The 17,999-nt window shown below is 47.2% G+C and overlaps 1 protein-coding gene across 2 annotated transcripts in view; it reads left to right on the forward strand.

Annotated features, from left to right (window-relative positions):
• Positions 1–17,999, forward strand: part of ARHGAP31 (Rho GTPase activating protein 31) — a 117,871-nt gene that overhangs the window by 83,161 nt on the left and 16,711 nt on the right. The window contains exons 4-8 of one of the 2 annotated variants that reach the window (XM_084801293.1): positions 7,413–7,495; positions 8,395–8,502; positions 9,167–9,309; positions 12,259–12,457; positions 15,121–15,245. In XM_084801293.1, coding sequence (XP_084657419.1) covers positions 7,413–7,495; positions 8,395–8,502; positions 9,167–9,309; positions 12,259–12,457; positions 15,121–15,245 — 658 coding nt within the window. Of the gene's footprint in view, positions 1–7,412; positions 7,496–8,394; positions 8,503–9,166; positions 9,310–11,164; positions 11,911–12,258; positions 12,458–15,120; positions 15,246–17,999 lie in introns of those variants that run through there. The other variant, XM_084801294.1, reaches the window with a different exon arrangement.

The raw sequence follows: 17,999 nt of genomic DNA on the forward strand, positions 1-17,999 counted from the left end.
CTTCCCACATTCAGGACTGGTCTTCCCCCTACTCAATTAAAAAAAAAAATCCCTCCATTCTGGGCCTGGTGGCGCATGCCTTTAATCCCAGCACCTGGGAGGCAGAGGCAGGTGGATTTCTCTGGGATTGATGCAAGCCTGGTCTGTGCCCTGCGGGATACCTAGTAAGACCCTTTTGTGGGGGAGGGGGTGGGGGATGGGGGAGGTGGGGAGAGGGAAGGGAGGGAGGGAGGAAAAGAAAATTCCACAGAGATAGGCCACAAGCCAACCTGTCCCTCTCTTGGTGATTCTAGATTGTGCCAAGTTGACAATTAAAGCAGCTGACCATGGCACTAACTTATTCTGTCACACCCCTGAAAACCAAGCGTTGAAGGTGTGTCAGGTTTCCCAGGGGTGCACTCCCTCCAGAGGCCCCTGGAGAGCAAAGTGTTCCTCGCCTCTCCTGCCTCTAATAGCTGTTGGCATGTATGGATGCTGGCCACATACTTCATTCTCTGCCCTCAGGGTCATGTGCAGCTCTCTTCTGCATGTGCTTCCTCTGTGTCCCTCTTGTAAGGAAAGCTGTAAAGCACATTTGGGGGCGGTCTGGAGAATCTAGAATCATGCCCCTATTCAGGCTTCTGAGCTTAATCCCAGCTGCCAAGACCACTGGCTTTTTTTTTTTCTTCTTCTTCTCTCTCTCAAATAAGGCAACATCTCCATGTTCCAGGACACAGAACCTGGTACCTTTAGAAGCAAATATTCAACGTACCTTTCTCTACAGAGAAAAATGCAACGTTCAGTTTAGAGAAAGTTCAATTTTTCTTCTCATTGATCCAGTTAAATTTATTAACCTCAAATGAAAGTTACCAGTTTGGAGTTCCTAGGGAAGAGTGGTTGAGTTATTTATGGCGCTGGTATTGGGATTCTTTCCAGAAGAAGGGCGCTTGCATGCCCCTGTGTACGCAGATGCAGAAGGGCCTTAGGTATCTTTCTCTCAGTCTCCCCTTATTCCCTTGAGGAAGTCTCTCACTGAGCATTTGGCCGCGGTGCCCTGGTGAGGGGACTACAGGGGCACACTGCCTCCACCAGTCTCCACCCAGTGGTCGGCTGATAGGCACGTGGGCCATTTCCAGATTTTACATAGGGTCTGGGTTTTCTCTTGAGCTGTCTCTACCGCCGCCCTTGAAGTCCTTTCTTTATGTATCAATGTCCTCGGTTCAATTATAAGGCCAGGCCGAGGCGGCGTACAACTTTCATCCCAGCACTCGGAGGCCAAGGCAGATGGATCTCTAAGTTCGAGGCCAGCCTGGTCTACAGAGTGAGTTCCAGGACAGCCAAGGCTACACAGAGATAACACTGTCTTGGAAAAAGGCTGCCTAAGGGCAGGACCGTGTTTATTTTACTCATCATTGTGTTTCTTCCTTCTAGCTACAAGAAAATATTGGAGTGGTTATTCGACAAATGTTTGCTCACAAGTTTGTTGACTCACATAAGTTACCCAAAATGTTGCTTGGGGCAAAATAGCAACTCACAGTGACAAGTGGGTTCTGAGCCCAAGATGGCTATGGGGTGGGGGGGGGGGGAGTTGAAAAGCAACTGTCTTGGCTTGCCAGGGATGTTTTTGAAATTGGAACATCCTTGGGACTGGAGAGGTGGCTCTGCAGTTATGAGTGTCCTGCTCTTTCAGTTCATAACCACTTTTAAGTCCAGCTCCAAAGGGCTCCAACACCTCTGTCCTCCGTGGGCACTTGGATATGGCACACACGCACACACTTAAAAATAAAATGGGGCAGGGGAGAAATGGGTCAGCAATTAAGAGCACTTACTACTCTTACAAAAACCTTGAGTTTGGTTCCCAGCACCAGGGAGTCACAACTACCTGTAACTTCAGTTGCAGGCGACCCTGTGCCCTCTGGCCTCCTTAAACACCTTCATGCAAGCGACACAGTAACTCAGGCACACACACACACATAAACATAAATAAATAAAAATAAATCTTTTAAGACTTTTTTTTTTAAAAAAGAAAGGAAGAAAGGAGGGAGGGAGGAAAAGAGGGAAGGAAAGAAGGAAGGAAGGGAGGGAGGAAGAGAAGACGGAAAGAAGGAAGAAAGAGAGGAAGGAAGTCCCTGTCCACCAAAACCTTTAGCCTTGGGGAAACCAAACTGATTGGCCACCCTGCCAGAGATCTAAAGTTGAGGAGCTGACCCCGGCAAGACAGTGTTCACCATAGAGGAGAGTGCTTCTAGAGTGGCACCATAGAGGAGAGTGCTCCTAGGGTAGCACCATAGAGGAGAGTGCTCCTAGAGTGGCACCATAGAGGAGGGTGCTCCTAGAGTGGCACTGCCTTCAAAGTGTTGCCCACACGTTTGCCATTTTCAGGTATATAACAATATATTAACACATTCACTCGTTTCTTCCGTTCAACAGTTGTTTGTTAGTACTTTCTATAGGCAGCTGGAAGCAAAGTTCCAGGGCCTGGAGATTTAATGGTGAACAAGGCAGATACAATCCTTATTCGCTGAAAGTTCTACTTAAATGAAAGAGAGGGGGAGGAGATGATAAAAGCTTATGTCAGTGTCCCATGAGAGCTGTTAATACACACTATGAGGAAAAATAGCTCGGGGCTGGGGAGATACGGATGGACACTGGCTGCTATTTTAGGGTCACCAGAGTTCTCTCCATGTGGCGGAATCTGAACAGATAGGGATAAAGTGAGGGTACAGATTAGACCGGTATCTGGTGAAGTGGGTGACAAGAAACAGAAGGTGCAGAGGCCCTGGCTTGGGGGTGGGGTGAAGCTGGGCTTGAGAGGACCTGAGAGACCAGTGCCTGGCATAGGACAAGCACAGTGGCAGTGATGGGAGATGGCATAGAGGGGTCCCCCAGCATTGCTTAACATCCATAGCCATAACAAGAACGCACTCACGAAGACGATCTGGAAGCCACACAGCAATTATCCCCCAGAGACCTGAAGGTCTGTGGTTCTAAGGAAAATTAACCTTTTTCTGTAATTTTTTTTTCTGATCATTACTTTTTAAAAAATCTAGCCATGGTGATGAATAATTTAATAAAAATGGTTTATGATAAGTTTTAAGTGATTGATAAAACTTAAACTTGTAGCCAGGGGGCCTGTGGCTCAGCAGGTAAAGGCACTTTGACAAGCTGAGTTCTCTCCCCAAGAGCTGGCGGTTCTCAACCTTCCTAATGCTGCGACCCTTTGATAGAGTCCCTCCTGCTGTGGTGGCCCCCGACCCCAACATTATTTCATCGCTGCATCATACCTGTAATTTTGCTACTGTTATGAATGGTAATGCAACTATCTGATCTGCAGGATACCTGATACGGGACCCCCTGTGAAAGGGTCGTTTGCCCCCCCCCAAAAGGTCAAGATGCACAGGTTGAGAACTGCTGCCCGCAACCCACAGAACAATGGGAGAAAACTGATCCTGAACGTTGTCCTCTGGCTTGCACACATGTACCACGTATTAATTTTCTAATAGCCTCCAGGTACAGTTGGGAGAAAAAGCCCCTCTGTCTCATTTATGTCAGCCATCCTAAGATGGTGGACAACAGGACCTGAACTGTAGGGCAGAGGTGGCTTCTGAAAAGCAGAAGCACAGAGCAAGGACTTAGCACCAGGATGAGAGCCCTGCCTTTGCCCGGCTCTTCAGAGCTCAGGAAGATGATCATGGGGACAGTGGTGGAAAGAACAGGTAGTGACAGCTTCAGCCCAGATCTTTGAGATTGAAACATTAGCCAAGTTGTCCAGCTTTCTCTTCTACTCCCTACACACACACACACACACACACACACACACACACACACACACACACACGGGTAGGTAAAATTTTAACTCTTCTCCTTAAATTGCTCAACAATGAGATCTGCTGTCTTAATTGGGGAACACAAACCAAAACTGAATTTGCTGTGAGTAGACCCCCCTCCTAGGGAAAAATGAGGATGTAAACCAAGCTTTGCATCAGCTTTTTATACTACCGCCTAGGGAAGCCTAAGGCAGGAAGGTTGTGAGTTCAAGGCCAGCCTGGCTCACCTAGAAAGACCTTGTCTGGTTAAGTAATTAAATGGAAAGAAAACAGAAGTGAGTTTCTGGATAGGATGAGGGTGCCGTGGGGAGAGACTGTGACTAACAAAATAAAAGACAATTTCACTGGACCCAGCAAGCATTGGGGGTTAACCTGCCCCTTTGCCTCAGAGAACGAGACAATGACTATACTGCTTCCCAAAATGTTAAGGAAATTTTCCATGTGGGCTGCTATTTCCACCTGCACTTTTATTCCCCAAATCCGTCTTTCAGTTTTCCGTTGTTATTATTGGCAGGTGCCCCGACATTTAGCTCTAGACACCTTTTTAAAATGGGGGCAACGGCACAGAGATCTGCAGCTCTTGCTCCTGGCTGGGCAGAGGCAGTCCTGCAACCCTCCTGAGCCTTCCCCGTGTGCATTGCACCACAGAACCAAACTATGAGGATCCAAGCTGTACTCCACAGCCCTGGCTGCCTGAGGGGCTCATGTTCCCTCCCCTTGTAAGCTTCTCCCTGCCTGCTGGGAATGTGGTCCCTGAAATTCTGATTTCTAAGTAATGCTCCAAGAAAGAAAAGGTAGGTTGTAGGGCACCTTCACAGAGGCCTCTCATGTCACTGCCCCTCAATTTTGTATATCTCAAAGAGCAGAGAGGGCAGCAGGTGCCACTGCTGGCTCTGTTCGCAGCAGGCACACCCACTAGAAGAGTGAGAGCTGTGGCAATGACATTCCAAACCACATTTCCCTCTTCTTAGGAAAAGAGAACTGAAATTTCCAACATTTAGATGTCTGACTGCCATCTTAAAATAGTAGGCATCTATATATATTTTTTAATTTATTTATTTATTATTATGTATACAGTGTTCTGCCTACATGCACACCTGCAGGCCAGAAGAGGGCATCAGATCACTTTACAGATAGTTGTGAGCCACCATGTGGTTGCTGGGAATTGAACTCAGGACCTTTGGAAGAGCAGACAGCATTCTTAACCTCTGAGCCATCTCTCCAGCCCAAAGATAGATAGATAGATAGATAGATAGATAGATAGATGTATGTATGTCTGTGTGAAGGTGTCAGATCTTGGAGTTAAAGACAGCTATGAGCTGCCATGTGGGTGCTGGGAATTGGAACCTGGGTCTTCTGGAAGAGCAGCACCCATATGGCAGCTCACAGCAAAACGCCAATGCAGATAAAATTTAAATAGATTATTTTTTTAAAAGAAATAAAAAGAGATAAGAGCTAGGGAATGGCTCAGTGGGGAAGAGCACTTGATGCCCAAGCCAAAGACTTGAGTGCTGGTCCTCATCACTCACATAAAAACTGGATGAAGTCCCAGGCACCTGTGGAGTGATACAGGTGATACCAGGATCTCTGGGGCTAACTAGTGGTCCAGGCTCAGTGAGAGACCCAGTTTCGAAGGGAATATGGCAGAGATGGACACAAGAAGGAAAAAGACTTCTCTGGCTGGTGCCAGTGTGCACACAGAATTAAAATGCCCAAATGAAACCCATCACTTTGTATGCCTACTTTAAATTTTAATTTAAAACAGATAAGCAAATGAGGGAACTGGAGCATGTTGACACATACACTGTCCAGCATAGGAGTGGTGTGGGAGCCGGGGTGAAAGGCGCAGGGAGACCCAGGCGGGACCTTAGAATCCTTTTAAGTCAGAACATACACAGCAGATGTCGTTGAGAGAAGGGCCCGGCAGACAGTGGGTGTCCCGAAAGTTCATCGGCTTCTGCAGTAAGCTTCTAAAAACTATCATGGCTGAAAGTATAACTATGAATGTTTATTGTTGTTCTTGGGCTTTTGTTTGCTTTGTAGTGCCTGGGACTAGACCTAGAACTTCATCACTGAGCTAGAGGCACGGGCCTTTTTAAAGCTTTAAGACAGGGGACAGTAAGATGGCTCAGTGATTAGAGGTACTTGCAGCCAAGCTCAACAACCTGAGTTTGATCCTTGGGATCCACATCATGAAAAGAGAGAACCAACTCTTACACACAGTTCTCCACCTTCACATATATGCCATGTGAAAATACACTCACATACAAATGTTAATAATAAATATAATGGTTTTTGAAACAGGATCTTGATATGTGAATTTATTCTGTAGCGCAGGCAGGCCTTGAACTCATGGCCTTCCTGCGTCACCTTTCTGAGAAGCACCAAACCATGCACTGCCAGTACAAGGAACTATGTCTGTTTGATTATTTATTTTGTTGGGCTGGAAATCCAGCCCAGGGCCTTGTGCAGGCTAAGCCACACCCAGTCCTCCACAATGGCAGCACAGGCCAGCAATGCCAGCTAACAAATCCATGCAGGTTGAACGAACGTACAAAGCCCACAGGTTTGAACCCTCATTTTTGCTTATGGTGCAGCCGGCAGTGGTTATCAAAACAGTTGGGAGAGCAGGAGGCAGTTAGTCACGTGGCACTGAGTCAGGAAACAGAATGCTTGTGCTTCGCTATTACCCCTTTTTATTCAGTACAGAACCCCAGCCTATGGAACTGGGGTGCTGCCCATATTTAAGGTGCGTCTCCTCGCTTCAATTAACCTAATCTAGATAGTCCTTCACGGGCATGCCAAAAAGACTTGTCTCTTCGGTGTTTTTAGGTCCTGCCAACTTGACCATCAATTTTAATCATCACACACAGGCAGGATATATTTTCGAGATAGGAAACCAGGCTGGAATTGAAGACTCTTCGGGAGTGCTGGTGTCCCACAGCAGCCTCCGGCTAGTGAGAGGTGGACGGGAGCCAGCCTGTCGTCACGTTGTCTTCATGGTGTTCCTGCCTCCCCTGCGAGGCCCTGGACTGACGGGAACACAACACTCACACGGGATACAAGCAGATAGCAAACCAGGGCAAGGCCACCAGATCCTGGGGACAAAACTCTTATCCCTGATAAGAAAGGCACGTCTTCTCTGCCTCTTGGCAGACAAAATAGGCAGCAACTGGGGACTGGGGAGTCATGGAAGAGTCGCAGGCTAGGTGACAAGTAAGTAGCTGTTCACACCCACAGGGGCTAAGTAGGTGTGCACCCCTGTGACATCTCTGTCTTGTCCGTGTCTCGGAATGCGAGCATCTATGACTGTGCCATACAAGACACGTTTAGGTCCTACACATTCTTTCTCAGACAAAACAACATCCCAGGGCACACAGAGACCCACCCACCCCTATGTGCGTACAGGGCAAAGACACTTGACTCAGTGAGACTCAGAAAGGGCCTTGGGCTGGCTACCAGCCACAGACAAGAATGCTTCTGTAACCGGATCTGCAGGTGCACAGTCGTAAGGCTGGAGGACCTGAGTCCTGAATAAGACCAGCACACATAGGCAGCGTCCTGGCTCCTTGGTACTCACTGGGCGCTATGGGTTCTTCACCACAGGAAGCAGTGTCTCGTTGCGCAGAAGAGGACCAGCTGGCCCGAATCCAGAATGTCATCCAGGAGCTCCCCCCACCACATTATAGGTAAGAAATAAACATTCAGACTCACTCGGTGTGGCAAAACATCTAGGAGGCCCCCAGGGAGGCATGGCAACCAAAGCGAATGGATGATGGCTTTCCTGGAGGCACTCGAAAATTAATGAGCAGTCAGTGTTATCAGGGTAAGCGGGGAGCCAACCAGAGACACTGGCAGCCAAGAACAACCTGCCTCCACTTGTAGGGGCACGCATCAGAGTCCCAAAGAAAGTCATCCCCATCACACAAGCTGGCCTCACGGAGATATCCTTAGTTCATAACCAGAAATATACTGTAGGTGAACCTTTGGAAACCCAGATGGCCTTAAATCTGGGGGTGACTGTGACCATGAGCACTGGCTATTATCTCTACTGGCTCCTTAAGATTAGCCCGGGGCGCCTTCATCCTCCTCACGGATTAGCACAGATGGTACTAATGTTCCCAGTGCTGGGTTAGAAAGAGCAAGTGCCGGTCTGTGAAATGGGCCTGTTAACGAGAACCGTGTTAGCCTATAGCTAAGACGGATGTCCTCCAAGAACCGAGATGAGGACCTGTTTGGGGATCATGGGGAGGTGAATTTTCCCAGGGTGGAGAAGAAGCAAGTTGTCAGTAAGAGGCCAGGGCCTGCGGGTCTGGGATTCTTTGTTCCCGCCTCTGGATCTGCTCTGGTGGTTTCAGCTGACGTCTGACAACACTAACACCTGTCCCCGTCCTGAGTCAGCGGCCCTGGAGTCAAGGAGGCTACCTACCCTCCTCAATCTTGATCTCTTCCCAACGTTCCTTCCAAGTTCATAATATAAAGAGCCCTACATCCCAGCTTGGATATGCCCTCCAAGTGGCCATCTTCACACAGGCACTGGCACGTCTTACTTTGTCAAAATTCAAACAAACGACTGAACTCTTTTCAGGACCTTGGAATACCTGATTCGACACCTGGCCCACATCGCTTCATTCAGCAGCAAAACCAACATGCATGCCCGGAACCTGGCCCTGGTGTGGGCCCCAAACCTCCTCAGGTAACTAACACCCCCATGGTCTCAGACCAGCCCACACAGGGAAGCAAAGCCTGGGTGTTTCAAAGTGAAAGCCCGGGAAGACAGACCCATGACTAAGTGATCTCTTTATAGCATATATAAAGTGCCTCTAAGATCTTGGCTTGCTTGCTTGGAAACTCTGCTTCCAAGCAGGCATTTGTTGGCTGTAATCCCAGTGTGGCTAAAGTTATGGCCATGTCTGTATGTAACATTTCTTGAAAAGGCCCTTTTGGTCTCCGGAGTGCCGGTCTCCTGGCGCAGCGACTTTTCTTGGCCTTGGTGAAGTCATAGATGGTTATACCTTGAATCAACTGCTTCATGAAAATCACTAACGATGACTTGACCCGTGGGACAACTGGGGAAAGGTGGAAGGGATTCCTCTGAAGTATTAAAAAAAAAAGTCTGCTCTGTACATTTATGGGCAGTGTTTATAGTCCTGTCATGTAGACCACGTGACAGTGATATCCCTTCTACCCGGGAGGAGGTAGAGGTGGGGGTGGGGTTTCGGTTCGGCTTCCCCACCGTTAGGAGACTCTCTGGTCATGAAAAGTTAAGGCCCGTGGCCCATGCAAAAGGCCCGCCCACCTATCCCCACTGCCTCCTGACGTGAGGCCGACTCACCCCGAATTATGTTGCTTCCCTGCAGGTGTAAAAAAATCGAAGCCACTATATGCAATGGAGACGCAGCCTTTTTGGCAGTACGGGTCCAGCAGGTGGTGATTGAGTTCATACTGAATCATGCGGATCAAATCTTCAGCGGCGGTGCTCCAGGGGCTCCGCAGCAAGATGGTAATGGCTCCCGGATGACATGTCCCGCCCCCTCTCCCATGCCCCACCCCTACAAACCTAGCCTCTCACTTACTGACCCAACCAACCAAGGGGCCCCCAAAGAAGTGAGTATGAAAGTGAAGGCAGGGAAAGCAGGCATTCCAGGTCAGGCTTGGCTGCAGGGCGAGTTTGAGGCCAGCCAGCACTGCTACATGAGACACCATCTCAAGCAAATAATCAGGCATGAACGTGGGCGGGGCCAGTGTTAGCTCTGGCCGACTATCATATTGTATACCGAATGCCGTGTGTTGCTAGCTGTGATACTTCACAGTTCCAGCGCGGCAGATACAGGCCACAGAGACCATGTTAGATATGTATCTGCATGATGGAGCAATGGGAGCCTTTGCATGTGGATTTAGCATGTTTCCGGTCCAATGCATACCTGGCTTCTCCCTGGAATGTGGTGTGTTGGTAGAGCTGGGACAGTGCGTTCTCTTTCTAATGAGTCCGTTGCCATGTAAAGGTATGGGCCTCATCCCTTCTCCTGTGTGGTTGTTACTATGTTTAGAAGAGCCTTATGCCTTCCCCCAACCCTTGAAACCGTAAATGAGCAGAGGCTGTGTGTCCACACTCACATGTAAATCCAGAACGCCATTTCCTGAGTACTTTCTTCTGCCCTGTATTAGGTGGGAAGCATACAGGGGGGAAAAGTGCATTTGTGTACAGCTCATAAATGGCATAGTGAACCCTATGAGGGAACTGCCTTGTGATGTTTGAACTTCTATGAGCTTTTAGAAGAAGAAGAAGAAGAAGAAGAAGAAGAAGAAGAAGAAGAAGAAGAAGAAGAAGAAGAAGAAGAAGAAGAAGAAGAAGAAGAAGAAGGAGAAAGCAGCCTAGCACAGTGGTGCATGCCTTTAATCCCAGCACTCAGGGAGGCAGAGGCAGGCAGATTTTTGTGAGTTCCAGGTCAGCCTGGTCTACAAAGCAAGTCCAGGACAGCCAAGACTACATAGAGAAACCCTGTCTTGGGGGTGGGGGGTTGGGGGGAAACAAATTTAAATCAGAAATCTGGTCAATCATAATTGCCTCAGTGACCATTTATGTTTAAAAGTAGTTTCCAACGCAAGTGTCTGTCACGGTCACCTGATGATGGGCTTTCATGCCTAGACTTTCTGATCTAAACAGTCTGGAGTGTGGCTGGAAAAGGGTGCCCTGCTAAGAAGTTCCCCTGTGATATCAACGCTGCTCATGAGCGAACACTCTGGGAGTGTCCCAGTTTGCTTTCTATGGCTGTGCTAAACACCATGACCACAAGCAACTTGAGGAAGAGAGGACTCATTTCATACAGCTCACTAGCCTTCATGGATGGAGGGCAGGGCAGGAACTCAAGGCAGGAACCTAGAAGCAGGAACTGAAGTAGAGACCATTGGAGGAGTGCTGCTTACTGCCTTGCTCCTCATGCCTCTCTCAGATGGTCTTTTTGTACTCAAAACCAACTATTCTCAGTGACCTAGACCCTCCTACATCAGTCACCAATCGAGAAACTGCCCCAGATACCACGTGCAGGTAGCTCTTTCACGTGCATTTGTAATGATCAAAATGTCCTCAGAGGGCGCTAGAGAAGTTGCTCAGTGGTTAGAAGCACTTGCTGCTCTTCCAACGGGTTGGAGTTTGTGTCCAACAGCCTCCAACTGCCTGCAACTCCAGTTCCAGGGCACTTGGTAATCTCTTACGGCCTCTGAGGGCACTGGCACACACATGGTATATGCTCACACAGACACATAGATATAAATAATAATTTTAAAATCAGAAGTGTGGGGCAAGTAAACCAGAAGAAGGAGAAGGAGGAGGAGGAGGGGAAGAAGAAGAAGAAGAAGAAGAAGAAGAAGAAGAAGAAGAAGAAGAAGAAGAAGAAGAAGAAGAAGAAGAAGAAGAAGAAGAAGAAGTAGTAGTCATCTCCGCAGCCAGGCACGGTGGCACACACCTGTAGTCATAGCACTATAGAGGTGGATGCAGGATGATCCTGAGTTCAAAGTCATCCTTTGTCATGTAGCAAATTCAAAGCCAGTAAAACAAAATGTCTCCAGATGTTGCCAGATGCCATTTGGTAGAGGGGAAGGTGTACAAAATTGCCTCAAGTTAAGAACTATTGGATTGGCAGCTGGGTATGGTGGCACACACCCTTGATCCCAGCACACTGGGAGACCGAGGCAGGCAGATCTCTGTGACTTTGAGGCTATCCTGGTCTACAAAGTGAGTCCAGAACAGCCAAGGCTACACACAGAAACGTGTCTCGAAAAATCACTTTTTTAAAAGAAGAGCTATTGACAGAGAAGGGAGATCCTTGTACATCAGCCACACCCTCATCACTCTCATCCTGAAAGGAATACCACGGAGGAGGGACAACTGGCTGTAATAAGAGTGCTACAAGATGAGTCGACACTGAGGAAAGAGCCCCATTTCTCTGAGGGAATAGTACAGTCTATCAGTGATCTCTCCCTCTAGAGACAGAAGCCTAAGGAAAGTAGACTCCAGCCATGCACGGCCTTAGAGCGTGTGTTCCTCAGCTGTGGTGGGGGTGGGGGTGGTAGGTGGAAAGCACAATCTCCTGCCTCCTCTTAGGTGAGTTAAGCCACTTTCTTATCTGACCAAAGCACTTAACAGATTTTTCAACATTAAAGAGCCATTACTGTAACTCTGGGTCACAGTAAATGCTCAATCAATATGTGTGAACTGAATCAATGAGTCTATGAACTGAACAGTCACCGCACGGAAAGTACAGAAAGCAGCCGCTTCCTGACCCCGTTCTATGCACTGTGGGCAGGAGAGCTGACAGTTTCCTGTGTGAAGCCTCCGCCTCAGGCTCCTGTGAGCCCATGCCACAGTGGGCTCTGTCGAGAAGTTCTAAGAGCTGACTAGGTCTGGAGCTTGGCCCTCCTCCCAAGCCAAACTCATTTCTTTGCTTTCCAGAAAGCCGTATCCTTTCGAAGAGCCTGACCTTGCCAGCCCTGTCCCTGCCCATGAAGTTGGTAAGCCTGGAGGAGGCTCAGGCCCGAAGCCTGGCGACAAACCACCCCGCTCGAAAGGAAAGACGAGAGAACAGCCTGCCGGAAATCGTCCCTCCCATGGGCACTCTCTTCCACACGGTCCTTGAGTTACCAGACAGCAAGTAATTGGCATTCTTACAGAATTCTGAAGGATTTGGGGGTGGCAGGGAGAAGAGGAGGTGAGATGTCCAGTCTCAGCGCCGTGGGTGATAACAGTGTGGGTTGGGGCGCAGCCCAGGCGGGGTACAAAAACATGTTCTAGACAAGACGGGAGCTGTCTCCACAATGTCCCCCATCGTCAGTGCTGTTGCCTTCACTCTCCGCCCTAGACTCTCTGTGAGCTCTTATCTCTGACCAAAGACCCAGGTGAACCATGTTTCTCTTCTTGCACAGTGTAGACAAAACAGGCCTGAAGTTTACAAAAGTGAGTCGCCGCAGATGGGTATTTGCCCTCCCTCCCCATAACCGCAACCTTTACATGACACTGCCAAAGGCATAGAGACGAGTCCACGACAGAATCCAAGTGGACAAATGGTGCGCTCTAGTCAGAGAGTTCTTGGTGGTAGCACTTGGGGATGGCATTTCTGACTTCCGGCCAGCCAGCCACACATACACACACACACACACACACACCCCTTTTTGTGTCTGTCTGTATGCACACTTGCATGTGTTTGTGTGAACATGTGTGTGCAGATTTGCAGGTATGTAAAGGCCACGGGCAACTTGTTCCTCAGGAGCCAGCCACCTTTTGTTTTTCCCTTTCATTTTTTTTTTTTTTTTTAAACATGGTCCATCACTGGCCTGGGGCTCATGGAATAGGCTTGAATAGTCTACGAGGCCAAGGGATTCACCTGTCTTTGCCTTCCAGGCGCTGGAATTACCAGCATGTACCCCCTTGTTCAGCATTTTTACTTGGAATCTCAGATCCAACTCAGGTCTTCATGTTGAGTAACAGCGTTTTATTGGCTGAGCCAGCTCCACCATCCTTCTCCCTTCCAAAACAAATCATCACTGGTACCCATAGGGTATCTTCTGTCCTTATTTCTTCCTCCACTTTAATCTCTACCCACTCTCTGTGCCCCACCCTGGAAGAAGGCCTAACTCTCTAGCAGGCAGTAGGTGAAGGTACCATTTTTACTGAGTGATGTTGTCCCTTCTGTATAGTAAGTCAGTCCCACTCCCAAGACAGCAAACTATCTAGAGAGAAAGAAGTCTGTTACCTTGGTAACTACAAGAGGCTTGCGCTGTAGGAATGACAAACCTGAACTTCCGGGCTGTTGGGGGGGGGGGGGAGGCAAGAAACACTGTTTCCTAGTGCAGATGGATTGTACCCTCTTAGAACCGAAAACATCCCACCTCTCTGGAAAACAAAACAGAATAAGACTCCCTCCCAGAGATGAGCAAGGGTACCTCAGAGAGACCATCCCCACTACATCTTCTCTGCTTTCAGCCACAGCCCTATCCCAGCTAAGTCTGATAGAAAGCGACAAGTATGCAGACTTGTCTCAGACTGACTGTACAGACGTGCCAAAACCAAGACCCAGTGTTCAGTGAGAGCACTGTAGAGAAAAGGTTCCTTGTGAGAACCACAGGTTATAGGGTTTCATCCTGAATTTCAGGCCATATCATGGCAGAGTTGGATCTGAAGCAGGACTTGCCTCTGTGGTGCCCCCTGGTGGTTCCAGGCTCTTATGAGCCGAACCCCCCCCCACCTCCAACCCCTCCCCTCCCTCCACGCCCCCTCCCCCGCCAATGCCGTGTCATCTACCCTCATTCCCGTGCCTGATAGGATGCTGAGCAAGAAGCATGCTGGCCCTTGTGTGTTTCTTGGCAATGGCCACTGATCCCACCTGTGAGGCCGCAGCTCTCCTCGGCAGCACCCCAGACTCCCTCACTGGCCTCCTTTCTCATCCTAGCCATATGGCCACCAGGCAGAAAGCACAGAACTGAGGTCTATGCTCTTAATTGTTTACTCTTTTCTTGTTTGTTTGAGAAAAGATCTCTCTACATAGCCCTGAGTGTTCTAAAACACAGTCTGTAGACCAGCCTGGCCTCCAACAGCGATCTACCTGCCTCTGCCTCCCAAATGCTGGGATTAAAGGTGTGTGCCACCACCGCCTGCCATTTACACATGCCTTTAATGCCAGCACTAGGGAAGCAGGGCAGGAGGATCTTTTGTGAGTTCAAGGCCAGCCTGGTCTACAAAACAAGTCTAGGACAGTCAAGGCCACACAGAGAAACCCTGTCTTGAAAAAACCAAAGAAAACAAAACAAAACAAAAGGCATGCACCACCACCTCTGGCTTGATCACTCTGCTTTAAAAAAAAAAAAAAGCAAAACCCCAGCACATTTGAAGAGCCAGAGCTACGGTGCTTCCTTCACAGACTTCCTACCGGGTTTCAGTCCTGTGTGGTTGCTTGTGATCTCTGACTGTCTCACTGACGGCTCCCTCTGTTTGCCTCCCACCCCTGCCTTTGATAGATGACAAACTTTGGCTGTAGTTCTGAGGAAAAGGCTGTTTTCATTAACTTCTTTGATCATCCAGGGCATCCCCAGACAGGCTGTACATAGTCAGGTACAACTTGGAATTTAGAGGGAAACTTCTAGAAATATCAGAGCCATTCATGGCTGAATGGCTACAATTATTATTTCCTTTCTCAGTTTTGCAATTCCCTTGACTGAGGCAGAGAGGATCATGAGTTGAAGCCAGCCTGGCCTACATAAAGACCCTGTCTCAAAGCAAAGCATTGCCCTTCCATTCACCTGTATGGCTTGGCTATTTCAGGAGAAAGCTTTCCAGTAAATCGAAGAAGTGGAAATCAATATTTAACCTGGGGCGTTCTGGATCGGACTCGAAATCCAAGCTGAGCAGAAACGGGAGTGTGTTTGTGAGAGGGCAGAGGCTTTCAGGTGAGAGTCAGCACCGTGGCTTTTCTTAGCCCAGTTTCATACTTGATCAACTTCAAATTAACAGGTCCAAAACAGAAACTTTCAGATTCACTCAGGTTTGTATTTTTAAAGATGATGATGATGATGTTTTACTTACAAAGTGTTCAATGTCTATACCATCCTTAACCCCCCCATGCTAACATCTTTCATAACTATAAAACCATTATCAAAACAAAAAGATAATACAAATACAATGCCATAAACTGATTTTTGTATCTTAATTCATACTTAACCAGTTGTCCCACAAGTGTCCTTTTTCTGGTCCAAGTCCAAGTCTGGAATCTATACTTCATTTGCTTGTTATTCGTCCTCAGTCTCCTCCAGGATAGACTCATTCTTTAGTTTCTCTGAACAGGATACTTTGGAGAACACCAGCCCTAGATTTGTAGAACTGTACCTCCAAGTGGGAGGTGTCTGAGGTTTTCCTATGGTTAGACTGAAGTTAGGACATTTTTCAGACAATCTACAAAGACTGTGTGCTCTGCCTGCCTCTGTCCGGATTGTGTCAAGAGATACATGATGCCAAGGCCTTGGTGTTTGTAAAGTTGGTTTGGGCTACTTGGTTAAAGTACTATATGCCATGTATGTATTTCAGCAGCATTGGTTAGATCTCGCCGGCAACAGTTTATTTCCATAATTTTCTTCAGATGGCTATTTTCTGTTAGTTGGAATGCTGCTATAAAAGAAGGCCTGTCCCTTTGCCCTCAGAGTAGTTTGTGGTTTTAAGTGAGGGTGCTTCCCCATGGGTTTATTTCTGAACAAAGAAAAGAAATTGATAAAAGGAAGAAATGAGGAAACCACTATACAATACGGAATCTAATCAGTCCATCCTGAATATTGTGTCCGGAAGAGAAGACTAAGAAAAACTTCTACAACGACTTAGTTAGTGCAAAGTGTGAGGGCACAGATACAAGGGTCAGATCTCCTCCAGATTCTGGTTTGCTTGATTGTTCTTTTCTTTCTTTCTTTCTTTCTTTTAGATGCTTAGGTTTGTTGTTCTTTTTTTTTTTAATTTTTTTTTTAAGTTTATCTATTTATCATCTATACACAGTGTTTTGCCTGCATGTACCTGAAGAGGGCAGCAGATCTCATTACAGATGGTTGTGAGCCACCATGTGGTTGCTGGGAATTGAACTCAGGACCTTTGGAAGAACAGTCAGTGCTCTTAACCTCTGAGCCATCTCTCCAGCCCCTTTCTTTCTTTTTTTTTTTTTTAAGTTACAAAGACAACTTTAAGGGCAAATAGAAAACTGTGGATATGCATTGGCTTCTAGATGATTTTGAGGAACTGTTAAATTTTATATCATATGTGAATGGTTCTTAGGAGGTATTTGCTGCAGTTGAAGTATTTAAGATGAGATATCAAAATATCAAGACTCACTTTCAAATGTCTTGGGGAAGCAGAGATGTAGAACAGCAAATCAAATACATGGAATGATACCAATAAATATTGAAGCTTGTTGGTAGATTTAGAAAAGCCTAACTTCTGTGAATGTTTGAAATTGTCAGAAAGTGTTGGGAAGAAGTGAATTCCTATAGGGAAAATGAGAGGTAATATTTCTAAATTTTTTGTCTAGGCTGAGTGATAATTTCATGACAAGAGACATAGAAATATAAAGACCTTAGTTGTGTTTACCTGTTGCATGTTGAAGGATGTATGGTAGACAGCAGTCCCATGATTTTGACTATAAATAAAAATAAATTCAGTTCAGTGACAGAATTGGACATTCCAATAGAGAGAAGGCTTTTGGGTAACGTAACACAGTGTCTGCATTTCCTTTCCATCATGCCTTCCTCTTGGTGTCATGCCATCCTAAGCCATGGCTAGCAAAGTCAGCTTTTCTCTTTGAGCAGTCCCTAAAGGCAGAAGAAATCTGGTAGCTTGCTCATCAGAAGTTCTCAACAAGAGTTCCAGCTTGCATCTTCCCTGCTCTCATTAGCCTTCACTGGACCACAGGACCAGTCCCACGGCTGATTGACTTGGGTTCTGAACCAATCACAGGCACGAGGAATAGAAACTAAATCTCTAAAGTATAAGAGCTCTGTGAAGAAGGCAAAGGGAAAGGGATTCTGGGTAGATACGTGTAACTGGAGTTTTTTGTGGTAAACACGCCTTTCATAAAGTACAGAACTAGCCCGAGTGATAAGGACAGAGTGTCACAGCATGGCTGAACCGATACAATCAAGAAATTAGGACTCTCCATGCACAACATGGGAGGAACAGTGAGTACCTGACGTCTGTGATGAGGGATGCTGAAGCACATCAAAGAGAGGGTTTGTTACAGAATGGAGGAAGCCGGAAATAAGGCAAAAACTAAGAGAACATGAAATAAGAAGAAAGATGAAATAAGTGGTGTGCTTTGATCTTGAATTAGAAAGAGTTCTACTAGGCAGACATGGTGGCGCACGCCTTTAATCCCAGCACTCTGGAGGAAAAGGCAGGTGGATCCCTGTGAGGACAAGGCCAGCCTGGTCTACAAAGCGAGTCCAGGACAACAGCCAGGGATACACAGAGAAACTCGGTTTCAGAAAAAGAAGGAAGAAGAAGGAGGAGGAGGAGCAGGAGGAGGAGGAAGAGGAAGAAGAAGAAGAAACAGAAGAAGAAGAAACAAGAAGGAAGAAGAAGAAACAGAAGAAGAAGAAACAAGAAGAAGAAGAAGAAGAAGAAGAAGAAGAAGAAGAAGAAGAAGAAGAAGAAAGAAGAAAGAAAGAGTT

The sequence above is a fragment of the Acomys minous genome (genome assembly GCF_964271855.1).
Source record: "Acomys minous genome assembly, chromosome: 11".
Taxonomy (NCBI): Eukaryota; Metazoa; Chordata; class Mammalia; order Rodentia; family Muridae; genus Acomys; species Acomys minous.